The sequence below is a fragment of the Crocodylus siamensis genome, chromosome 1 (assembly GCF_052110815.1).
Source record: "Crocodylus siamensis isolate JL-2025a chromosome 1, ASM5211081v1, whole genome shotgun sequence".
NCBI lineage: Eukaryota > Metazoa > Chordata > Crocodylia > Crocodylidae > Crocodylus > Crocodylus siamensis.
In genome coordinates this window covers 220,734,398-220,758,246 of record NC_143395.1, presented here as the reverse complement: position 1 = coordinate 220,758,246, position 23,849 = coordinate 220,734,398, and the positions used below count along the sequence as shown (strand labels likewise).

Here is a 23,849-nt window from a genome sequence, read left to right as displayed (position 1 = left end):
TTTTGTACCAGGACCCATTTGTAAACATCAATGGGCAGTCCCGACCCAGTGCCCCTCACTCCCGACCCACTGTCCCCAGCCCCAAGATCCCCAGTGTGTGGGTCAGGACATGGGTGTGTGGAGCAGGGAGGTCCCAAGCAGCCCCTGGCAGGCTGGAGCTCTGCCAGCCTGCAAGGGAAAAGCTGTGGTTTTCCACATTTTTCTTCTTTGAAGGTGAATCCATTTTTAAAGTTTGTTCACAACCCTTTCATATATTCTGGTGACCCACTTTTGGATTGTGGCTCACGGGTTGAGAAACATCGGACTAGAGGGAAAAGAAGAAAAATAAGTTACTGACACTGAACTAAAGAGCAATGCACTCTTTATTGAACAAGCAACCTAACCCCTTGTGTGACTGCTAGCAGCTTGGCAGGGGTGGATGTAAAAGCACCGCTCTTCCTGTGAGATGGGAAACAGCGCACTGGCCATGCCAGCTGGGGTAATCTTCACACTAATGCTGGAGCCAATGATCTCGCAAGGTCTCTTCTGCCCCTAATGTCTATGAAATCTATCTATGAAAGCAGCGAGGCTAGGGCTCTCATTCTGCTCTCCTTGTGCACCCTGTTACACCTGCTGGGAGCCTGGGGAAGATGGCATGCAGCGAGATGGGGCAATCTGAACCGGGATCCTGGGCATCTTGCAAGACAAGACACTGCCAGCAAATCCTGGCGCCAAGCAGGCTTGGCACAGCTCGTGGTTGCTTTCTCCCCAGCTCAACTTCAGTGCTGGGTTTCCAGGGGGCCTCCAGCCCCTCCCAGCAAGAAGGCCAAGTGTGTGTGTGAGGGGGGGAGCTCTGGACTGATATCCTGGCATTGTGGCAGAGACTCCAAGTCTCCTGCAGGGCAGGGGATGCTGGGAGATGCAGGGGAAGGCAGGTGAAAAATATTTTCACCTGCCACAGTGGGGTCAGGCAGAGGTGCTGGACTACATTGCAGAGGCTGATGGGGCTACCAAGGGCAGTGGCAGGGCATGCAGGAGGAAGGGCAGGGGAAGAATCACGACTGGACCCCATGCCTTCCAGCCCTAATATCTATGAAATTTATGAAACTGGTGGGAGAGGTGGTATCTTTCATTAAACAGTTTAATTTAAACCAACTAGATTTTTGCAAAAAAAAATAAGGCGTGGTGGGGGGAGACATCTGGGGCTGTCACACAGATAGCAAAGCTGAAGTGAAAAGCTTTTTTTTTTTTTTGCACCGGTCCTGGAAGCACTGCAATACCAGGTCAATGCATGGAGTGGACGGAGCACGCTCCGGTTCCACCAACCAATACCAAAAAGAATTTGCTCAACATGACCGGAAGGCAGGGAGAGACTGCAGGGCGGCTGCCCGCCCCCTCCTCACAAACCGAAGCGTGGGATGGGGCGAGAAGAGCGAGGGAAGTTGTATTTAAGGCTTGTGGGCTTGAGCCCTCAGAATGAGGCGCGCACTGATAGGGCGGTTGGAGCGGGGTGGGGTGGCGATTGGTTAGCCTTCGCGTCACTCTGGGCCGAGAGGGCCAATGAGCTGGGAGCAGGGGCTGGCCAGTGGGTGGTGGAGCGGGGAGCAGTGATTGGGTGGGGCCGGGCCCGGGTGAGTCAGGCGGGGTGGGGGGGCGCGCGCCAGGTTTCCCCTCCCCCGCGTGTGGCCGCGCGGGTCCCGTCAGCCCCACGTGGCTGCGCCCAAGGGACGCGGAGACTCTCGCTCCCCTCCCCTGGCTGCGAGTCCCCCTGCAGCCCCCCCGGCTGTGCCACCTGGCACCATAGCTGCCCCTTGGGCATTGAGGCTTGTGGGCGGTGCAGGGCGCAGTCAGGTCTGCCCTGGTGTGGTTGCCTCAGGGGAGGGTTTCATTTCTTGTCCTTCCGCTCAATCCCAGGTGATGTCAGACCCCCAGCAGCAGCCCAAGATCATGGCTAAAGTCCCCACTGAGGTCCGAGTGTCGCCCAGGACCCGGTGTCCACTGTGCACGGAGCTGTTCTTAGCCCCTAAAATCCTGCCATGCCTGCACACCTTCTGCCTGCCCTGCCTGGAGCAGCTGGAGCCCTTCTCGGTGCTGGGCTTCCAGGGAGATTGCAGCTCGGACTCCAGTTCGGACCGTTCGTGCCTCCTCCGGGACCTGCCGCAGCCCCTGCTCAGCATTCTTTGTCCTGTCTGCGACACGGAGGTTGATTTACCCCCTGGAGGGATTCAGGAACTGACCACGGACTACCTGGCCCTGAATGAGGTGCTGCTGGAGACGCTGCAGGCGCAAGGTCATGGGGTGGTGTGCGATCTCTGCGTGGATGGGGAGGCAGCGAAGCGCTGTCACACCTGCAGAGCCAACCTCTGCCAGTTCTGCAGTCAAGCCCACAGGTAAGGTGTAGGGGGAGCATTTGATGCAGGGAGATGGCAGACATGGCATCCAGCCCCTCTTGCCATTCTTTTCCTGTGCATTGTACATACAATGTTAGCTGTCCACTCTCTGGAGTAAACACTTGGGTCAAAAGTGTCCACTTAGTTTTTGGATGCATGAGTTTCAAGAAGTGTCAAGCGACAATTCCTCCAGATGCAGTAAATGAGAATCTGTGAGCGCGTCTACATGAGGCACTGCATCACCCTAACAACATGCTACGGCATCGTAGCACTGGTGGGGACATACTGTGATGCCGCAGCTATATCGCCATAGTGACGCACTCCCTCATTGTAGCATTTCAGTACGGTGACATAGCAGCTAAAAATAACTGCGGCACTGGTATCACAGAATCACAGAAAATGAGGGTTGGAAGGAACCTCAGGAGGTCATCTAGACCACCCCCCTGCTCAAAGCAGGACCAGCCCCAACTAGTTCATCCCAGCCAAGGTGTTGTCAAGTTGAGTCTTGAAAACCTCCAAGGATGGCATGGTGCAGTTACAGCACAGTACTAAAGGAAGTATTAAATGACAATGCAGTAACAGCAACACCTTAAATGCACCATGTGGCTCCTTGGCAAGTCATGTTGGAAGTCTCCAGTTGGTGTGTCCACGTGTTTGTACAGAGGCTTGCACATTCTGCCGGCCCCTGCCATGAGAAGAGCCTGTGTTGATCCAGATTCTCTTGACTTCCAGGCAGAGAAGGGATGGGGGAGCTGCTTCTGTCTGTCCAGCCTGGCCCAGTCCAGAGGCACAGTGGGGTCAGGCAGGAGCTTGGACTACATGACCTGTTGAAGTCCTTTCCAGCCCTACTTCTCTATGATCTAAATCCGCTCATTAGCAGTTTCCAGACATCTCTATTTTACATCTGAGTGGATTTAGTTCCATTGGAAAGTCAAGAGAGCAGCAGCCCTGGAGGCTGAAGCCTAAACTCTCCCATCTTGCAGCCAGAGCAGTGGTAGTGCAAGTCTAGGCCTGGCATTGAGGGGACCCCGTGGCTGGGTGGTGATAGGGAGGTTTGGTTTCCAGTTGGCATTCAGCCCTCTGCTTTTCTGCTGATGCTGCCCAAAAAGAGGTTGATTTGTAAACAGTGACTGTATTAATGTTTTAAAGGTACTTGCAGGTGCATTGGAAAGTTGTTGTGGAAAATTCCAGTCCTGGAGGAGAAGGTGGCAGTGTTGGGAAGTGCCGATGTTGGTTTTAATTGCCCCATTTATGACCAGGCAGCTGGCAAGTCACATGCTTAATTGCCCCATTATCATAGCATTTGGGTACCTCCCAGACATGAATAAATTTTTCCTCATAGCACCCCTGTGAGGCAGTGAGTCAGTAGTCACACAAGGGAATTTCCCTTTGATTTGCAGAGGTAAAGGAGTTGTGTTGAATAGTAGCAGAGTGGGGAAAAACTGAAGAGGCGCTAGCCAGGGCAAGGAAAGGTGTTTGCCTCTGAAGTGAACTAAGAGCTGGCAAGGCAGAGACATGGGATGACTGCAGGAACCAGATGATGCAGCACTGTTTCCTGTGCCAAAGGTGGCATGATTGTATAAGCAGACAGGAACAAACAGTGCCTGGAAAAAAGAGGGGTATTAGTACAGGTTGTCATTTGGCCATTGTCCAGTCCAAATTGTCTGGTCTCCTCCCCTGGTTACTTGCTTTTGTGAATTTAACGCTGGTGAAAAGTGCCAGGCTGACAGGTAAGGAGCCTGGCATCTCCTGTCCATCTGCACAAGTGGCAGTGGCTGAACAAGCCTATTCCAAGCCACCTCCTGCTAACCCTAGCATGCATTGCAGCACTTTTCAAAGTGTGGTCAGGCTCCCTAAGAGGACTGTGAGCATAATGGTTTAGAAGGCAGGATAGATATGTACCTTTAGACTATGTAACATAACACCCACATACATAATAATTACAAATATGAGATGGTTTTCACATGCTATCATCTTCAGTGTGGTGCTGTGGCCCCAGGAGACCATTGGTCCTGGTGCGTGATGTGCCCATCTGCTGAATCAGGCCAGAATGTCACCTCCTGTGAAGCATCATCTGATCAGAACACAATCTGTGAGGTGGCCACGGGTTGCTTTTAGGAACCTACAGGGCATCTTTGTCCCACCCAGGTTTACTTCTGATTGCTTCCTTTCAGGAGACAGAGGAAAACAGCCTCCCATGCTGTGGTGGACATGGAGGACCTGAAGGGCTACAACCGGATCGGGAAGCCCATCCTGTGCCCATCCCACCCCTCTGAGGAACTGAAACTGTTCTGTGAGCGGTGTGACCAGCCTGTGTGTCGGGACTGTGTGGTGGACAAGCACCGGCAGCACCCTTATGACTTCACCAGCAACGTCATCCATAAGCATGGTGACTCCATGAGGGAACTCTTGAAGAGCACCCAGCAGCAGGTGGGCGTCCTGGAAGAGGCACTGCATCAGGTTGAAGGGGTGGGCAGCAGCATCCGCTGTCATGCGGAGGCAGTGGCTGCAGAGATCCACGCATTTGCAGATGGATACATTCGGGCTATTGAAGAGCACCGGGACCGGCTGCTGAAGCAGCTGGATGACTTGAAGGTGCAGAAGGAGAACCTGTTGCACTTGCAAAAAGCACAACTGGAGCAACTGCTGTTGGACATGAGGACGGGGGTGGAGTTTACAGAACACCTCCTGACCAATGGCTCTGACCTGGAGATCCTCATCACAAAAAGGGTGGTGGCAAGCCGGCTGAAGAGGCTGATCAGAGTGGATTACAGTGTGCACCCTGGAGGAGATGATGGGATCCAGTTCTCTCCCCAAGAGAAGGCTGGGCAGTACCATGGCTATGAGGTTTTTGGGGCTGTTCTCAACAAGGCAGTTGATCCAGCCAAGTGTGTCCTGCAAGGGGAAGGTATGGAGACTTTCTGCACTAGTGTAATCATGGCTCACTGCCAAGAAATTGCAAAGAAATGGCCTCACTCAGAGCCTAGAACAGTGTCCATGGGAACATTTCGTCTGTGCCCACATACCACCTAGTTCTGCTTAGCCAGGGACATAGTTAATGCAGGAGAGATCTAGTGATCCATAAAAAGCCCAGTATGTAGATGCTTGCTGCATCACCGTGCTGAAATGGAGCCTGAGAACTGAGGGCCTAGGAGTTAATTCACGTGTAATGGAGCAGTTTAAAGCCGTCTTCATCAGTACACAGTGTTATCCGACTTGATGTATAGCCTTGCAACTGAAAAAATGGCTCTGCATTTACCTGGCAAATGCGCTTACAGAACCATAATAAGCAATGCTTGTTAAGTACAGAATAATCAACCTTGGCTGTTCTTAGTGCTGTGGTATTAGCAGCCTCAAACCTGACTAGCTTCAGCCATTTTGAAGTCTTCTAATGATTTTGGGGACAGCTATTAGAGGCTTTGTAAATGAGAGGAGATGGTCAGTGTCTGAGGTGCTCACTCTCTCCTCAATTTCAAAGCTTCTAGTAGCAGCCCTTTTGACAGCTGCTTCCCCTTCACCATTTTTGGTTGCAATTCCTGTGCAGTTAAAGAGGATACAGTTACATTGCAAAATAGCATATGAATTGCGTCCAGGAATGGGAGGGGAAGAACTGTGGGCAGCCCAACCCTTTGCAATCAGAAACCCCACTATGTGGTATTAACCTCCTGGGTTCTGGCCCTGCAGATACAGCAGCTCAGGCAGCCAAAAGGTCAATGCTGCTACCTCCAGGCAGAGGTGACATTACCTCTGATTCTGGTCTCTGCTGTATTCCCTTTAAACAAGCAAAGGGCCTGAGAGATTGCAAAATCAGTTAAACTAGCTTTTAGGGATCTCTGCGTGCTGTAGAAAGAGTGGAATGGTGCTGTACCCTGCTTCTCATGACGGGGGTGGTTAGGAAGGGCTGGGCTGGAATGCAGTTGCATTATGGCTCTCTCCAGCCTTCCCAGTGTTACTTTGGGGCCACTGTAGTTGAACATCCACAAGAGCAGTCCTTGTCTGGGGGACAGAAGTACTTGCCAGCTGAGTTCAGAAACCAGGAGACTGCAGAGAGGCATACAGTCTTTGCATCTCACTTTCAGGCTACATCAAACAGAGTTCGTTCAGCTTCCACTGAAGATTAAGGCCCACTTGCCACTTGTGAAGGGTATGGTCAGCCATACCCACCTAGTCACTATGAACATACTTGTTTTTACATCCTGTAGGAAGGATCTCAGAAGCCCAGATGAAAGGAAACTTGTAAAACCTTAGCATGAGTGAAGTAGTCCAGGTTGGAACAATTTAGGAATGGAGGGTAGCTGTTTGATGTCAAGCGTGTTTTTTCTGTTCTGTTCTGTGTGGGAGAGTTTGTTCTGCTTTTCAGATCTCTACCATGCCCGTCAGAATCAGTCAGCCAGCTTTACTCTACTCTGCAATGATGCACTGGGGCAGCAGATGGGGAGAGGAGGAGAGTTTGTGAGGGTCACAGTTGTTCACAAGGATAAGAAGGACTGGTGAGTGCTTTCTCCAGGGGATGCAGAGTGATTCTCTTGCCTTCTGTCTTTAAAGCCATTGTTGTCAGCTTGCTCCCACTTCTGGCACCACTTTCTCTCTGATCAGAATCACATGGAAGTAAGAGATGTCAGTAGTCAGGCCAGGATTTACCTGGAGAATGGCAGAACTGTGCTTTGGCCAAGACCAGTTGTGCTCAACCTTTTGGTCCCATGAGCCAGATAACTGACAGGGTTGGTCCATGGGCTGGATTGAGTTCCATGTGCCAGGATTGGGCCCTGGAGCCCAGCACTGTCCCTTCCCTGCCTTGAGTGCCCGGAGCAGGACCTGTCCCTGCGTCATCCCACCCCTGGGCCCTAGGATTGGTGTGTGGGGGTCTGACCCCTCCCCCTTCCACCTTAGCACTGTGGGATTGGGTCCCAGAGGCCTGGGGCCAAAATTGGTCCCTGAGGGCTTGGCACCATCCCCTCCCAGCCGAGCATGCTGGGATTGGGTCTCAGGGGCCTGTGCCACCCCTTCCAGCCCCTCCCCACTGGGATTGGGCCCTGGGGCCTGCTATCACCCCCTCCCAGCCCCCCACATGCCAGGATTGGGTCCTGGGGCTTAGTGCCACCCCTGTTCAGCCCTGCATGCTGGGATCAGAAGTGGCTTTTACTCCGCAGCAAGCTAGTACTTTATTTATACCAAGTACTATCCTGCTGTGCAGTAAATTAGTTTGCTCCCTGATCCAGTGCGCAGGGCCTGGGGCTCCCCACGGGTCCTGAAATTTGGCAGTGGGGAAACAACATGGCCCACAGGCTATGGATTAAGCACCCCAGGCCATGACTGCAGCAGCTGCATCACAGTTGTTGTCTGTGGATCCCTTGCAGCCAGGGTGTCAAAATAATTTGGCCCTGCAGTGCAATCCAGGACCAAATGACCTATCTCTGGGGTGAACAGTGATAGCATTAACCTCCTTGGAACTGGCCCTGGCAGCCATGGGGGTTGCTGTTGCTGCCTCTAACCCTGTTGCCGCAGACTTGTGTCCACAGTGGAGGTTATGATCCAAAAGTTTGGCAGCAGGCAGCCAGGGCAGCTGGCAGCAGTGTTGGCCCCAGTGGCTGCCTGAGATGCTGTGTAGGTGGGGCCAACACCCAGGAAGCTAATAGCGCACAGAATTTTATCCCCAGTGAGGATTGCAACCCAGAATTTTGGTGGCAGGATGGGCAGCAGAAGTGTTAGCTCCCTGTGTGCTGGCCCTGCCATGCCAATACAGTGACTCTAGCTGTTGTGGGAGTTAATGCCATTGCTGTTCACCCCACTGCTGCATTTCTGGTCTTGTGGGAAGCCTTGCAGGCTGTATGTAGCCCCCAAGCCAGATGTTTGATACAGCCGCCTTAGAGATTTAGTAGTGCTGTTAGCTCCCAACATTCAGTTTTACAAGATTCAGGCTTTTACAAACTCTTCCCCACACAGTTGGTATGAATTGCAGCTGGCCTAACTTGGTAGTGTTTTATTGTACTCCTGCTATGTTGGTATACATGGCTGCACACAGAGCAGGACAACAGAGAACTGGGGCTTAGGTTTTAGATAATATCTCATTTTAAAAGGTGTCTTTGTTAAAGCTTCAGCATCCTTTCCTCCTCCAATAAAGAAGTATCAGCTCAAACAAAACAGGGTTGGAGGTCTTTCTGCAAAACCAGGGAAAACCAGATTTGACACTTGGTGTATTTCTATGGTAAAAAATATGAAACAGATGAAAAATCTTGTGAAACAAGGTTTACGGTGAGCTGGAGTTGTTGTAGAGCAGCAAGAAAGGGCATTAGCACAGTTGGGGGAAAAAAACCTGTCATGGTGATCTTTGAAGATACAACTGGTTCCAGAGGGGCCTAACCCGGAGCTGGGTGCCAGGCTAGCTGTTGATTGGTTGGTATGATTTGGGAGAGAACAAAATGCTAAAACTCTGCTATGAGGGAAACTGAAATCTGCCATCATTCAGGAGTCTAGCTTTAATTATAGATAGTCCCCTATATGGGTTATATCTTGGTTCGGGCCACACAGCAAGCAGAAGTGACAGGGCCAGCAATTACATCTAATACAAGAAAGGGAAGCATCACCCTGTATGTAGATAACTACTGAACGAAAAGCATTGCCATTGGACTTATCTCTAGTCCTTCCATCTGTACTCCAGACCACTTGAGATGAAAGAAAAGTGCACACAACTCACCTGTCATTATGGAGGTTAACTCTGATAATGGGACGAGAGATTGCTGAAATCACATCAACATGGTTTCACATTCCTATGTATATGCGATCGCTTCCTCCCCTGCATAAATAGTCGCATCTGGGGAGCAGCACAGCAGTTGTTGAACAATTCAGAGCCACATTTAATGGCAGGGTGATGTCTGAAGATGAAATAGATGAGTTTTCAGTTGAGATGACAGGCAGAAACCAAATACATGGTTCTGTAAGGGTTATAAACTATCCTCTTTCAGGGGAAAAGCAGTTCTGATTAATGGAAGCAAAGGACAAACTTTCCATCTAGGCAGGCTGTTCCAGAGACCCCTGCTGCAGGGTTTCTTGTACCTTCTTCTGAAAGGCAAATAGCACTGGCCACTGTCAGAGACAGTACACAAAACTAAAGCACTGGTCTGCCTCAGGACAGAACTGGTAGTTACCACTGAGTACTACCAGTAATTTGTATTTTCATTTCAAGGTGCCTTCAGTGCTGATGCCTCCTGCCTCTTGAGATAAGCTGCCTTTGCTTTCCCCTGCCTTTCCTTTTCCTCTCCTTTCTTCCCTCATATTCTTTGCCCTGTTATTTACACTCCCTCCCCCTTTCCCAGTTAGAAGACAGCAGCAGATCAGAAGTACTTTGGCTGCAGCAATGTGGGCTCCTGAATGATGGGTTTTGCTTACTTGTACTTGCCTGCAAGCGGTGATTCCATCTCTGCCTTTGTCTAGTGTGTGGTCAGCGCATTTCATGGCTATAGTGTCAAAAGCATTGTAGTGATGTACTGGAGGGACCCTGCAGTGACCTCCCCACTCTTGCATGTCTAGTCTACAAAGTGGCCTGCCATTAGAAGAGTTTTCTGTAAGATCCTGACTCCTGTCGCTTCTCTCCATGTGTTTGTAGTGCGATCAAGCCAGCCATCTCTGATAATGGCGATGGGACCTACCATGTTTCTTATACCCCAGAGGTGCTGGGCACATACATTGTCTGCGTCTCTGTCAAAGGGCAGCATGTGCAGGTGAGGCTTCCAGCTCGATGACTGTGTGAGGTGTGGGGTGGAGTGAATTGGGCAGTTGAGCTGTTCCCAAGAGAACCCACAGATCTCCTGATTCCCTTTCTCTGACCAGAAACCCTTCCTTCCCTGTGATAGTGCAGCAGACATTGAATCTTTGCTGTCCCACCTTTATGTCTCAGTTCTTCCCAGTGGAATCTAAGGGGCTGGGTTCCTTATCCCTTGTCTCTCACCTAGGAAGAATCTCCTGCAGTCACCCAGAAAACCATCTCAGCTTGGCCCTTTCTTCCCTTGTGTCAGTCAGTCCCCTTGCTGTCCCCTCTTGCTTCTTGCTCTGGTTCCTTTCAGAAATTTCACAGGCTCCCTGCTGATATATTGCCGCCAGCCTCCAAGTTTACTTGTTGCTGCCCCCTAAGCCCTTTGCTGGTTTGCTTCCTAATTGCCCATCTATTATCTCTAACTAATTTTCTTAATCACCTTTTGAGAAGAATGCTGTCCAAGGCACAAATCAGTTTTCACCATTTCTGCTTTGTCTGCTATTTTGACTGGTTCAAGGAATTCTGGTAGATTGCAGAAGTATAACTTTCCTTCACAGAACTCCTGCTGCTTTTATCATCTCACATTCATCGAGAGCTGTGATTCTCCTCCCGGGTGCCAGAGCACCTTGGAATGCCGTGCAGTCCTTTCAAGGGTGTTGCAGGGTGACACAAAATGCTAGGTGGGAAAACATGATTCACAAGATGAACCCAGAGATTTCAAATAGAAATCCGTAGTTGTGGTCTTTTTGAGTTTTTTTCAATTAAAAAAACCTGCTCTATTCTTTTTGTTTAGTCAAAATTCTGAGGGGTGCCTCCTCTAGGCTATCGAGGGGTTCCTTGAGTCTAAAAATGTTGAGAACCACTGATCTAGTGGGCATTTAATACACTGTGTTTTGTCACCTGGTGCTAAAGCTAGGTTCATTAGACCTGTAATTCCCAGAATCACTCAAGCAGCATTTGATACCAACCAGGGCCGCAGTATAGTAGTAGATGTGCCAAGCACTCATCTCTGTTCCCTTGTTCTCATCAGGGCTCTCCATTCACTTTAACTGTGAAGAACAAATTCCGCAAGCACCAGGGTGTGTTTCACTGCTGCACATTCTGCTCCAGCGGAGGCCAGAAAGCTGCTCGCTGTGCCTGTGGTGGGACCATGCCAGGTAAGCACAGAGCTCTCTCCAGACTTGAGCTTCAGCCAGGAACATTTGTTGTATCCCATCTATCCCCTTTCACCTATCACTGTGCCTGTAAGTGCTCTGGAATCAGTTCTGCCCCAGCCCATGCATCTGCCCTCCCATGACCTGGAGGAATGTGAATGTATCTTCTGCCAGGATTGGACTACAGCTGAGAGAAGACACCAAGTCCAGATGGTTCGGCTCTTTTAAGCACCCAAAAGTTCAACTCTCCATGCTTCCCTTGACCCTGGTAGATAGGAAGCATTCTGAGTCCCAGCTATGTACAGCTCATGGTCTAAAATGAAAGTTTGGTTTAGCCACACTTTTCATTAGAGCTGGCTTCCCTTCTCCCATGCAAGGCCCACGTTTGTCTTTTAAGGTTTGCATGTGGTAAAAATAGGAACAGCCTTTTCCCACTGGGACCTCTTCTCCTGTGCCTGGTCTGGAGATGAGCTGTTGGGAGCACATTCCATGTCTGTAGGCTCCAGGAGATGGCACAGACAGGTGAGATCAGGTTCTCCAGGGCTAAGCTGTCTTTTCCACCAGAGGCAGTTTGAAGGGTTCTGGTGCTGCCAGTCCACAGCAGAAGAATCTGAGTTTGTTCTGTGTGTGCACGTGCACGTGTGCAGTGACCCCTCTACACCACCAGCCAAGCTATGGGTTTCAGGGCACACTTAGGAAGTCACTACCCACTAGAACTTTCTTTCTCGTATTCTCAGCTAAACTTACGTTGCTTCTTCTCTTTCCTTGGGATGGGTAGGTGGATTCCAAGGCTGCGGCCATGGGCACAAAGGTCACCCTGGTTCTCCCCACTGGTCATGCTGTGGAAAAGTTGTTGAACACTCTGAGTGCCCCGGTGGGCCACTGGGTAAGACTCTGCAGCGGAGCCTGCTCAGAACTGTAGCACTTTGACAGATGACAAAGTCCCCACAGACCTGGAGTGTCTCTGCTGGTTGGGACTCATGCTTGTCTCAGCAGGGTCACAGAGATGGTACGTGTTGCCAGGAAGCACCTTGGTGAGACACAGAGCTGCTGTGGGGTGTGCTGGGAAAGAGAGACCTGTTAAAATAAATATGTGCCTTGTATTTTGCCTGGGGGATATCTGTGAGCACTTGTTTTCACATGTGGTTAGAATGAACTGTGGGAAGCACAACACTGACTTCTGCTCAGTGAGAACAGGAATTTGGTAACTAGGCACTGAATTCCAATCCCAAGTGCATGGTCATGGGGAGGAAGCATCAGCACATGCAGGAAGGTGAAGTTACCTCCCAGAGAGTCAAGACACATCTTGTTTTACAGGGTTGACATTCTCTGCCTCTGCTCCCTTTCTCTGTTCTCAGCACATAGTTGTGAAGAGACCAAAGGTCCTGGTTTGGTTGCATTCCTAGAGGTTTTCTGTACATGCTTAGGAAAGGCTTGGCACATGACTTATTCCTTCTGTCTCTGCCAGACACGGTGCTAGATTCTGATCTCAGTTGTGTGGATACATCACAATTGCACTCGATAGATCCACTATTTTGCCTGCAAGCTGTACTCTCCCTCATGCCTCTAGGTGTGCTACCTCACCCTGTGATCTTTTTAGGTCCCACAAACTACACAGAATCAGGTTAGATTGATACCTGGTTATGTAAAATCCAAGGGAAGCCTGTGGGACTGGAGGGAGAGGGTGTTGATTAAGTTAGAGGGTGTGTTACCAGCTGAGTCAGTGCAACACCTGTTCTGCACTGTGGTGGTATGAGACCCTGCCGCTGGAAATGGAGTGAGATACTGAAGTGAATGCACCTGTTGCACGTGGAGAAGCTGGGGTTAATCTGAGTGCTCAGGTATGCCTCCTAGCAAGTGCCAGAAGAGGAGCTTCTGCAGAACTTTGGCCAGTGTAGAAAACTGGCAGAAGAAATTACCTGAATTAAGCCATGCCCCTTGCTTTAGATCACATCAGCTTCTTGCTTCTGCTTTTTTGGTTCCTCTTTGGCAGAGTCCCATAGGGATTATGCTGTTTTTCATCTGCAGGGTGGCGTTACATTCTTCTCACACACAGCTGGGAAAGCTAGGAAAGAGAAATGGCTTCCCCTTCTTTGTAGGCCACTGGGACAAATGCAGCAGGATGTCACTGTAAGGCTGAACTGTGACTACATTTGGATTTCACCTACATGCCTGAAGTGCTTGTTTATAACAGGTCTAAATGCTCAGGGGTTACCTAGTGTTTTGTGGAATTAAAACTTTTTAGTATTCACATTTAATAACTGTTGTAAAGTTACTAGGGACTTTGGTTTGTTAATTCTCTTTCTACATTTTAAATCAGCTGAATGTGAGCAGTGCCTATTAAGCTTTGGGGTTCCAGTCCCTCATATCCCAGCTGCTAGTTCCCCCATTCTGCAGTAAGTCCCACAGCTGCCGTCTGTGTGTGTGCTGGGCCCACGTATTGAACTGTTGGAGCCTTAGGAGTAGGGTATGCTCTATGCCCAGACTTGAACAATCTGTCATACCCAGGCAGGTGTGCATGGACTCTTATCACTTGCACAAATCTTGTGAGGAGACGACATATTAGGGCCCACCACAGAGGCAGCTGGGGTTCCTCATGCCATCCAGGACTGAGAAGGGGAACTGCTTGAGGTGTGGACAGAAATAAGCCAGTCGGTTTTATTGAGGTGGGGGCAGTACACAAGTTTACATAGCAACAGCGTGATTCTTGTTTATGAATAATAACTGTCATAAATATTAACTAATAAAAAATGGTTGGGGCATTGCTCAGCCAAGCCTTCATGATTCTCCTTTTTTACCCTGCTGTCCTCCTTTCCCCTACCTTCCTCCTACAAAGCAGATTTTGGACCACCATCCTTTCAGCTAAGGAAGATGGAACCATCTTTATACCTTTCCTTTCATCATCCAGAAGGGGAGCTGCTGAAGAAGGCATTTCTTCTGTGCTTAGAGAGCCATGCTTGTTAGGCTCTTTTCATCTGTAGGTTGCTGCCACTGACATCTGGGAGAGAAAGTACTGTTTGAGTACCTTTTTCACCAATAGCTGTCAATTAATTGATAATGGACAATTAATGAAAATCAAAGTCTATTTGCAAATAACTGGAGAATGAGTGACTAGATTAATCAAATAAATGTATGGTAGATTGTTCTCCCAGCTCTGCTCACAGACAGTCCCCTTTGCCATGAGGTTATTGCAAACAGTTTTCCCTCCTCTGCTGTTGCTCCAGAAACCTGCAGTTTGTATTTAGTTGGGTTGTCCTGGCTAGTCCCCAACATTGTTTCTGTTTTCTGACCTGATGCCTCCTGAGTCACACAGACCCTTCAAGATGGTTGAGTGACCAGTGCTGTTGTAAGAGTCTTGAGGTCAATGTAGTCGTACAGGAAGTTGGGATGCTCTCCTTTTCTGCAAACAGTCATTAGCAAGAAATTCATGAAAAGAAAATGGGCATTGCCAAACATGAGGGAGGTAGTACAGTTACAGGAAGGGGAAAATGATAAGGAGGGTAAAGCAGGGTTAGGGTAAAGGAGAGCTAGTTGTTCTCGCCCACTAGGTTTCATGTGGGGAGGGGGAGCAAATATAACTGTGGGGAAATAAATTTTCAGCAGAGATGAAGTATAACAGTGAGCAATGAACTTCTCTTGCTGTAGTGGGAGTGACAAAGCAGATGTGGAGCAGGGCCAGATATGGGCATGGATGAATCAGGTGGCCGCCCAGGGCCCGGGCAGAAAGGGGGCCCAAAAATAGTAATTGTTTTTCTGTTGTCCAATTACTATTATCATTATCTGATGAAGGGGGTCCCAATACTAAAAGTTTGCCTGGGGCCACCAGGAATCTAGGTATGGTGCTGATGTGGAGTGAATGTCATTGTGGACTAGGGCAGTGGTTCTCAACCTTTTTTGTACCAGGACCTGTTTGTAAACATTGATGGCCAGTCCCGACCTAGTGGCCCTCACTGCCAACCCACTGTCCCCAGCCCCACAGTGTGTGGGGCATGGGGGTGGGGGGTGGGGGGCATATGTATGACATGCACCACCCCAAGCAGGCCCTTGCAGACTGGAGCTCTGCCAGCCTGCAAGGGAAAAGCCACAGCTTCCCATGTTTTTCTCCTTTAAAGGAGAATCCATTTTTCAAGTTTGTTCACAACCCTTTCGTATATTCTTGCTACCCACTTTTGGGTTGTGACCCACAGGTTGAGAAACGCTGGGCTAGGGAACTCTCAAAGGAGTGTGGAGCAGGCCTGTGGTTGGGGAGCAGAGGGAGGAGGCTATAACTGGCAAATTAAGCAGGGGATAGCAGCTGAAACAGCTTGGTTGGTTTACAGCAGGGAGATGGAGGGGGTGGAAGCCCTTAGCAGGGGATAGCGGGTTACAATCACGGCTGGCGGAGGAGTTTATGGAGTCAGCCAACTGAAGAAGTAAGGATACTCCTTCAGTGAAGCTGGAGGACTCGCCAATCTAAAGGAGACTGGTTGGGGGCAGGTGAAACTACTGGGTGGAGAAGGAAGGGAGGATGTGGCATTAGGCAAAAAAAACGGAGCTGTTCCAGGGTGTGGGTGGTGTGCAGAGGAAGGCTCTGTGCTGCTGCCTCTTCCCCCTCTCCATCAGGGTCCTTACCTAGGAAGTGAAAGCACAGGCCTGCCTCAGGGAGGAAGATGTGTACTGTTTAAAAAGTGCTAGAAGGGATGGCTCAAGACATCACAGACAAGTCCAGCTAAGTATGCACATAAATGATAAAAACATAGGAAAAGGTGCATGTTTACAGGCTCAAAATGAGCAGAGCCTGCAACAGTGCCAATTGCATGGCCTGCAGTGCAAGTGTAGACAGCTGTTTTGAGGATGGAGTTCAGAGGCAGACCACCTGCGGGGCTGGCAGTCCTCAACCGGTGCTTCGGAGAGCAAGGGGGAGTGTGAGGTTTGGAGCTTGAACGAACAGGCCCATGCACTTTCCAACAGTATCTGTCCTGATGCCCTCTTTTCTTTCGTGAGCAAATCTAGTTCTTCCTTATCTCGCTCCCTCCTTCCCTCTCAACACTGATGAGAGCTGAGAAGGAGCATGGCTGGCAAGGGAGTGTCTTCACGTGTCCGCCCCAGGCCTTGGGACAGGAGCTGCCAGGGGTCTCTTTATTCCATACCCCTCAGGCCAAAAAATGCCTCGGGGAGCTTATATAATACCTCCCCCTCAGGTCTGGAGAGAAGTTGTGGACCAGGGATGAAAGAACAGGAGCTGCAGAGGACTCCAGCAACCTCCAAGGCCTCTAATAACCTCTTTCTGGTCTAGTTTCAAGGGACAATTCTCCACCCTTGTCTTCCTTGAGATGCTGGTTACCTTTGATACTGCCACTCACTTTGTGAAGCCCTGCCATCCCTTGGCCTTTCCTGATGACTTACGCCTGGTTCTCCTCCTGCTTTTTAGCTCCTTCAGGCCAAATTCCATTTTTTTAAAGCCCAAAAATAACTTACGAGACAATGACTGCCCAAAGACAAGGAACGGTTTGGTCTGGGGACAGGAAATGAAGAAAAACAGCAGTAAGCAGGCAAGTCTTGGCTTTTGCATTTGGACTCCCTAGAAGGAGGGTGGGGAGGAAGAGTTAGGGATCAGGAGGGGAGTACTTGTCCAATCCACTCTTCCTATGATGAAACCTACGGATCTTAGCAATCCATGTGCTGCTTCAGCACGGCAGAAACTGGGGAGAATGCTCTGGGTTGACCGAGGTCTGAGAGAAAGCCACAAAAGCTTAGGGAGGTATCCCTAAGACAATAACCCTATTGACTCTAATGAAGACCTCTTACGGTGATTTTTTGAAAAGCTCACAATAGGGCCATCACTGACTTTGGTGGGGGCCAAGGTACACAGCTGACAGCCCAGAGGTTGCAAATTCAAGGCCAAAACAGAAGAACGGATGGTGCAGCCTGTCAGATTCCAATGAATTTGCAAATTCTGCTAAATACCTTGTCAGAAGGACACAAAAAATAAAAGGGCTGACCAGAGTTGCGTTAAGAAGCTAAAAACCTCTTTCAGGCCCCAGGGTTGACCCGCTTTCATATCAGACCCATGGTGCAGATTGTGGAGGCACTGGGACTCTAAAAAGACACATCAGCATGTTGAAAATGTGTTCATATTTGCAATCATTGAGCAACCTTAATACAGGGGTCAGCACTGCCCTCATTTAGTGACAACTAACGTAAGCCTCATTGCTGTTGACCATGCCTGATGGGAAACCTGCTAGTGTCCCCATGGCTTCCTCATACTGCAGTTTGCGCTACTGGGAGTCACCACTCCTTTGCGTAGTCCAGCTATTTAAGCAGAGCACCCTGAAGAATGTGTCTCACAGGGAAGGAGGCAGGTCTGCATACTGCGTTGGTTTTTCCAGCACTCAGCACAGTGTGAAGTGCTATCTGAAGTGATCCTGTTACCATGGCTTCCCAGGGTCAGGTCATTTTCTGGAGGTATGGTACAGTCTTTATCTGCTTTTGGAGACATGGAAGGGAATTGCTATATGCACAGAGGTGTGGGCTCCTCTGGCATTTTTGGCTGTTGTGCTGCTTTTGAGAGGGAAATTATTTGCTGTTTGACTCAATACCATGCTTACTGGGGTTGCTTGAGTTTGGCAAGTATGCAGACAACTGGCTTGGCATTTATAAGCAGTAGACTCTGTGGCTTAAACTGGGACATGCATGCTCCTAGAACCCTAATGCTAGTTACCCATTACAGCAACAGTGAAGAACAGTTCCCAGTCAAGTCCACACATCTGGACTGCAATATCTCCGACCCGCACACAGCTAAAAGAATGTGAATGACTTTGGAAAAGCTCTGAATGTCAACTGTCAGCATGCAAGAGCTGGGCAAAGCTCTGCAAGTCTAAGAAACTGTAGAAGGCAATTTAGAGCCTATACATGTGCCATGTGTAGTGTCTTAGTTGCAGCACACCTGTTCAGTCCTACATAAGAGCTGCACAGATTAGGAGCTGGAAGGGGAGGAAAATGATAGCATGTCTTTGTTCAATAATTTGATCTTCTTTTGGCTGTGTTGGTGAAGCCAAAATTAAAATAACACATGGTCTTTGGTCTCTCATGTGTGGGGCACCTGGTATCCAGGTCAGGAGTCACTGAAACAGTTTCCACCAGGTTGCTGGTTGGTGGGCTCCATGTCAAATGAGCTGGAGGACACAGACTGGTTTCTAGTGACCAGGTGCCAATGTCATGAAACCATCCCTAACTTTCTCCTTCTCCCTTGCTGTGGGCTCTCAGATAGGATAAAGGCACAATGGCAGAGCTATGCTGGTATCTCTTCTGTAGAGTTATTAGAAATAATCAGACTGGTACTGCGGTCTTTTGAATGAGCCGCAGCAGCAGAATGCCTTGTGTGGGAGAATGAAGCCCCTTTCTTCTTGTTATACTTTCTGCACCTTCCTTTATTCTTTAAATGAGGCACAGGGTTCTCTCCTGTGCTAAGTAGTAATACTCCTGTATTCACCCAAATCTAAGATGACTCTGAATTTAAGACAACACCTCAATTATTAGATTCTAGACATGGAAAATTATAAATTTGTTCACATTTGCCATGTCTAGAATCTAGTTATTGGAGGGCTATCTTAAAGTCATCCCTCCCACCACTGCCACAGGGAACGTAGTGGCAGAGAAAGCAGCAGCTAGGAAGGCAGCACCTTGTTCTATGCTCTTGCCCTCAACTTGCCACTAGTTCCCACCCACAAGCCTGTCCCTTATCCCCCGCCAGTCCCTTCCCCATCCTACCACTTGTTCCCCTCTTGTGCCTACCCCCCTCCCCCTTACATTTGCAGCTGCTCCTGCTCTGTCTGCTGGGGGCGTGGAGCACGCTGCTGGGCCAGGCAGTAGTGTTGGCTCTGGCTTCAGTGTTCAACCCCAGTCAGGGTTGGGGTTGCAGTTGAGGTCAGAGCTGCAGCAGCTGCCCCACAGCTCCACATACCCCTTCCCTGCACTGCCCCTGCTCTGTGTGTCCCTTTCTCTGTGCTTCCCTTACACTGCATGTCCCTTCCCTGCACACTTTCCCTATGCTTCTCTCACTCCACATTCCACTTCCCCCATGCTCTGCATCCCTTTCCCCATGCCCTTCCCCCACACTCGACTTGATCTGTACATCCCTTCACCTGTGCTCTCCCCACACTTGTGCACCTTTTCCCTGTGTTCTCTGCACTGCACACCCTTTCCCCCACACTTGCCCCAGCACTGCTCCCCATGCTCTGTCCTCACCTTCCCCTGCACCCTTTTCCCATGCTCCACGAGACCCTACCCCTGCACCCCTTCCCCACGATCCCCTTTTGCATGTCCCTTCCTCTGCAATCCCCCAACTACCCTTTCCTCCATGCTCCCTCCCCACTATGCACCCCTTTTCCATGTACCCCTTATGTGCTGCCTGATCCACCCTAGCCCAGTCTGGAGCCACAGCAGTTGCTTGCCTGGTCTGTACTTGAATCTAAGATTAAGGTCCCAGTCCCCCATCCCCCCCAACCAATTCTGAATGGGGGAGGCAATATTTGTTTTAGATTCAAGTAAATATGGTCATCGTTGTACTGTAAAGTGCCTTGCCAAGATGCTCCTGGCAGAGTGCACCAATTTCCTAGTAAGCTGTGAAAATGGCAATACAGTATCATGAGATCTAATGACAACATGTATTATGAATGTTAAATGGGCCCTTTATTTTTTTTGCATTCGGAATATAGGTAGCAAGCAGCTTTGTTACTCTTAGATGTGCGGTCCTCCTGACTGACCATCTACAACCAGCCTGACTGGTTTTGTCAGAGCAGCAGTAGCTGATAGGTGTGACAAATGAACACCAACCACTCGATTCTTTCAGATTATCACAATTTTTGCATTGGCTGAATATCTATCTTGTCTGGACAGTAATATTTAACTGAAGCAGCAGAAGAAACAGGATGGCCCTGATGATTCATGGAAACCGGGGGCTCCCTCACTGAGGAGTAGGGCTCTGCAGTTAATACAGAAAGCAGACTGCAAATGAACCTCTGAGACCTTCTGAGGTTCCTCAGTGCACTGGACTCATGATTGCCACAAATCTGTTTAAATTCAATAGGAAAGATTATATTTGAAATGGACTACTATGCTGTTTTCTTTAAAACTTGAGTTTCTGCACAACATATCAAGGAGCAATATAACACCCTGTGGTAGGTCACACCTTCTTACCAGGGAGTTCCAGATGAGTTATGGAAGGGTAAAGGATCCCACAACAAAACTGTATACGTAACTAGTGATTCTAGGATACCCAGCTGAGCATGCCCTAAGGGGGACTGGCTAGTTTTACAGAGGGTTGGTTCTCAGGACTTTCTGAAAATCCAGTCCCCTTAAAGGCACATCTCAAGGTAGGGACCCAAAACTGAGACAACCAACATTTTGAATCTTTTGGCCACAACTCACAAATGGTTTGTTTTATCAGTTCTTTTTGCTCACTCAAGCTACTGGAGCAGTATGTGTTTCTGTGGCTTCAGGTGATTCACATGTAGCAGTAATTAATTGTGATGCTCCTCAGAGCCAGGAGGCTTAAAAGGAGGACAAAACCTTCAACTGCATGCCAGCCCTTCCTTAAGGCTGAGATAAAGGCAAGATCCACTCCAATGGATTTGGTTTTAACCAAGTAAGATAGCGCTAGATCCAGACTACCTGCCTTGTGCAGGGCTGCCCAGAATTAGCAGCAGAAAGGAATGGAGAGCAATTTTCCACATCTGCCCTCCTGCCTCCAACTCTGGCTGGAGAAGCTGAATCAGCCCTTAAAGATGGGTCACAGTTTACTGCAGGGGACAGGAGTGAATTATTATCCCCTGAGAGCAAGGATGAAGCAGGGAAGGATGGATAAGAGGGCAGGGTGGCATGTGGATGAGTCACTTATGCCTCCAAGGCTAACCCTAGCTTAGTGCAGTTGCCCATTGCTTGAGGATGTACATACTATCACCTTAATTAATCCTCACAACACCATTGTGTGGCAGGTCAGTGTTATCTTCATGGTACAGGCAGGTTCAGGGAGTCACAAAGGCCTGGATTGTGCTGCTGCAAGAATTTCATTTCTGGTTTAACTCCAGAGAAGCCAAAGTAGCTAATGAGGGAAGAAGGTGCTAATGCAGCAAAAGATGGTGAGTGCCTGGCTCAGAGGGACTTGCTGCATTCAGCCTACATTGGCTAGGGTGGGAGTTACCATCTTGGATCATCCAGAGGTTGTCGAGTCCTGAGGGTTGGATTCCTTGGCACACACTGAGCACCACCTGCCTCAATTGCTCCTCATGGCTGCTGATTTCATCCAGATGGTTCCTGGAGTGAGGGACTGATCAATGCGGGCAAGGGTGACAAGCTGGATGGTGAGGAGTGAGAGGCACTGTGTGCATTCCCTGAGTACCAGGGTGAAATGATCCTTTAAGACTGTAGCAGTGACATGTCTGTCCTCTGCCTTAGCTGAATGGGTGAATGAGGCCTGTCCTGTCCCTTGCTTAGCTCAGAGACACCTATCCAAACCTTGGATCTGAGTCTGGTATATCCCCTAACCTCTAAATATTCCCAACTGCAGGTGAGTGGAGAGGTGAAAGAGGGAATTAGTCTCAGCTATGCCTGACCTGTACTCAAAAGCCAGGTACAAATGGGAGAAACAAGTTGTACCCCTCCGTCACCTAGTAACCCCGTGGTTACCAACTTGCCCAAAGAGCCCAAAGTTTACCCCTTTCTGACCAGAGCATCTAGGCTGCCTATACACATGCTTGGGGGCAGGGGCATTTTAATTAGAGTGATTCCTGGACAGCATTTTAATTAAAATGGCTCACAATCGCATGTATTAAGCCCCTACATCTTTTAAAATGGCCACGGGATGCTTTATCTAAAGCTCATTTAATGAGTTTTAGATAAAGTGCTCCCATCGCCATTTTCAAATGTGCAAGGGCTAAATACATGTGAAATTGAGGCAAAGCTACAGCATTCTTATTAAAATGCAAATAAACGTCTGCATAAGCAGCCCTAGTTTTCAGCCTTCTCTGTCAGCAGAGGTGGGGTGCAGATCTTTGGACCCTGTAGCTTTCTTCAGGACAGCTGGGGTAACTGTGGAGCTGAGACTAAGATACTGGGAGTATTAGTCAAAGTCCTGGGCAGGATGTCTTTCTCTTTTGTGTTTTTAGGCACAACTGGAGATGGTTCATGCATGCTATTCCCTGGGCCCAGAGGTCCCAGACTGACGAGGAAGGTAATCATGACCTTTAGTTTAACTTGTTGGATCTTGAGCAAGTGGTTGGTGGTCTCACCAACTGAGCTGGCTATTTCAAATCACAATGTACATGTAGGAAGGTCACTGTCATGGAAGTGGTCTAGAGGCTCTTTGGGGGCTGAAGGTTTTGATGATGTGACATCAGTACTGGGCGGGCATCTGTGCCAAGTCTGTGGGCTTAGGCAAAGTCTTGGCAGAGATCATGGATGTGGGTTCCTGATATTCCTCACAGTTGTTGGTGGGGTTTGAGGATGTAGATAGTCACATGCTTAGACTCTACCTGCCATACACATAAGTAAAAACCACAGCTTGGCCCAATGACTCGTTATTGGCTTTGGTGAGCTTTGGTGCCAACAGTGACCCTTAAAGGGCCAGTGTGGGAGCTGGCATCCTGGATTCACTCAGCCTGGGTCTTCAAGGATTTGGCTGTGAGGTAGGCCTGAAGCAAGAGTTGCCTATCCTCATGGGCTCAAGTTGTGGGGGCCTTGCATGATAATGAGTGGGCCACCCTGGGACAAAAGAGACCTTTAATTTCAAGAAGTGTATGGCTCTGGAAAGATCAAGGAACACGATGCATGTTGTTTGTAACTCTGGACTGGGCATGGTCTGAGCACCGCACCACATCGCACCACATCACATCACATCACATCAAGACCTGGTGGACTTGAAGACGTTTGATTCTCATACAAGGCAGAAAAAAGAGAAATCTCTCTACAGTCACTACTACACTTCACAAAACTTACAAAACTTAGTTTACAGTTTTCATTCATAATCAGTTTTGAATATTTTCAAAGATGAATATCCCAGCTGTGGAACCTATCAGATAAAAACAGTGTCAGCAATGAGGAGATATTTTTCCTAATACACAGGTAAGACCATATTTTTCTGAGTAAACAAATGAGGCTCTGGAATCCATCATTCCAACATGGATCTGTACCAAAAATACATTTCCCCCTCAGAGGGCAGTCCATCCACTTGAACCACTTCATAACATGGATAAGAAGGGAAAACAGTATGCAAGTAGTAGTACCATTGAATTAATTTGAGTTTTCTGTGTATGTATAATACAGATTATTCAAAGTCAGAATTTTAATAATGGCAAAAGAATGACTGGCGTCTGAGACTGCTATAGTCATCGCGCCAATAAAGTGGATTTTCTTAATTTAGTATGTCCACAGCAAAGGTAATTTCTTCCAGCCCTTACGAAAATACTTGACTCCAGAATGCAACTCTTGACATGATAGGATCTTCATAGTTACAGAGGTAAGGACTTGCACGAACAGTGTCCGAATGCTGAAAGAATTCACCAGAGATGCCTGGAAGATTGCCTTGAGTATGGTGCTGTA

At 48.9% G+C, this 23,849-nt stretch overlaps 2 protein-coding genes across 3 annotated transcripts in view; both read left to right on the top strand.

The window, feature by feature from the left end:
* Nucleotides 1-1,616: 1,616 nt before the first annotated feature.
* Nucleotides 1,617-14,230, top strand: TRIM45 (tripartite motif containing 45). Of its 2 annotated transcripts, XR_016443483.1 has the most exons (7): nt 1,617-2,369; nt 4,544-5,277; nt 6,730-6,859; nt 9,973-10,087; nt 11,150-11,276; nt 12,052-12,282; nt 14,113-14,230. XR_016443483.1 is itself a non-coding variant. In XM_090057371.1 (6 exons), the coding sequence occupies exons 1-6, from the start codon at nt 1,897-1,899 to the stop codon at nt 12,201-12,203; spliced, it is 1,731 nt and encodes a 576-aa protein (XP_089913497.1). In that variant the 5' UTR covers nt 1,617-1,896; the 3' UTR covers nt 12,204-14,103. The 2 variants fall into 2 exon arrangements, 1 of the variants encoding a protein (XP_089913497.1); XM_090057371.1 differs by lacking the exon at nt 14,113-14,230 and having other exon boundaries at nt 12,052-14,103.
* Nucleotides 14,231-14,874: 644 nt separating this feature from the next.
* Nucleotides 14,875-23,849, top strand: part of VTCN1 (V-set domain containing T cell activation inhibitor 1) — a 29,838-nt gene continuing 20,863 nt past the window's right edge. The window contains exon 1 of the mRNA XM_090057386.1: nt 14,875-17,717. Within this exon, the coding sequence (XP_089913512.1) occupies nt 17,686-17,717 (32 nt within the window). The 5' untranslated portion in view covers nt 14,875-17,685. The remainder of the gene's footprint in view (nt 17,718-23,849) is intronic.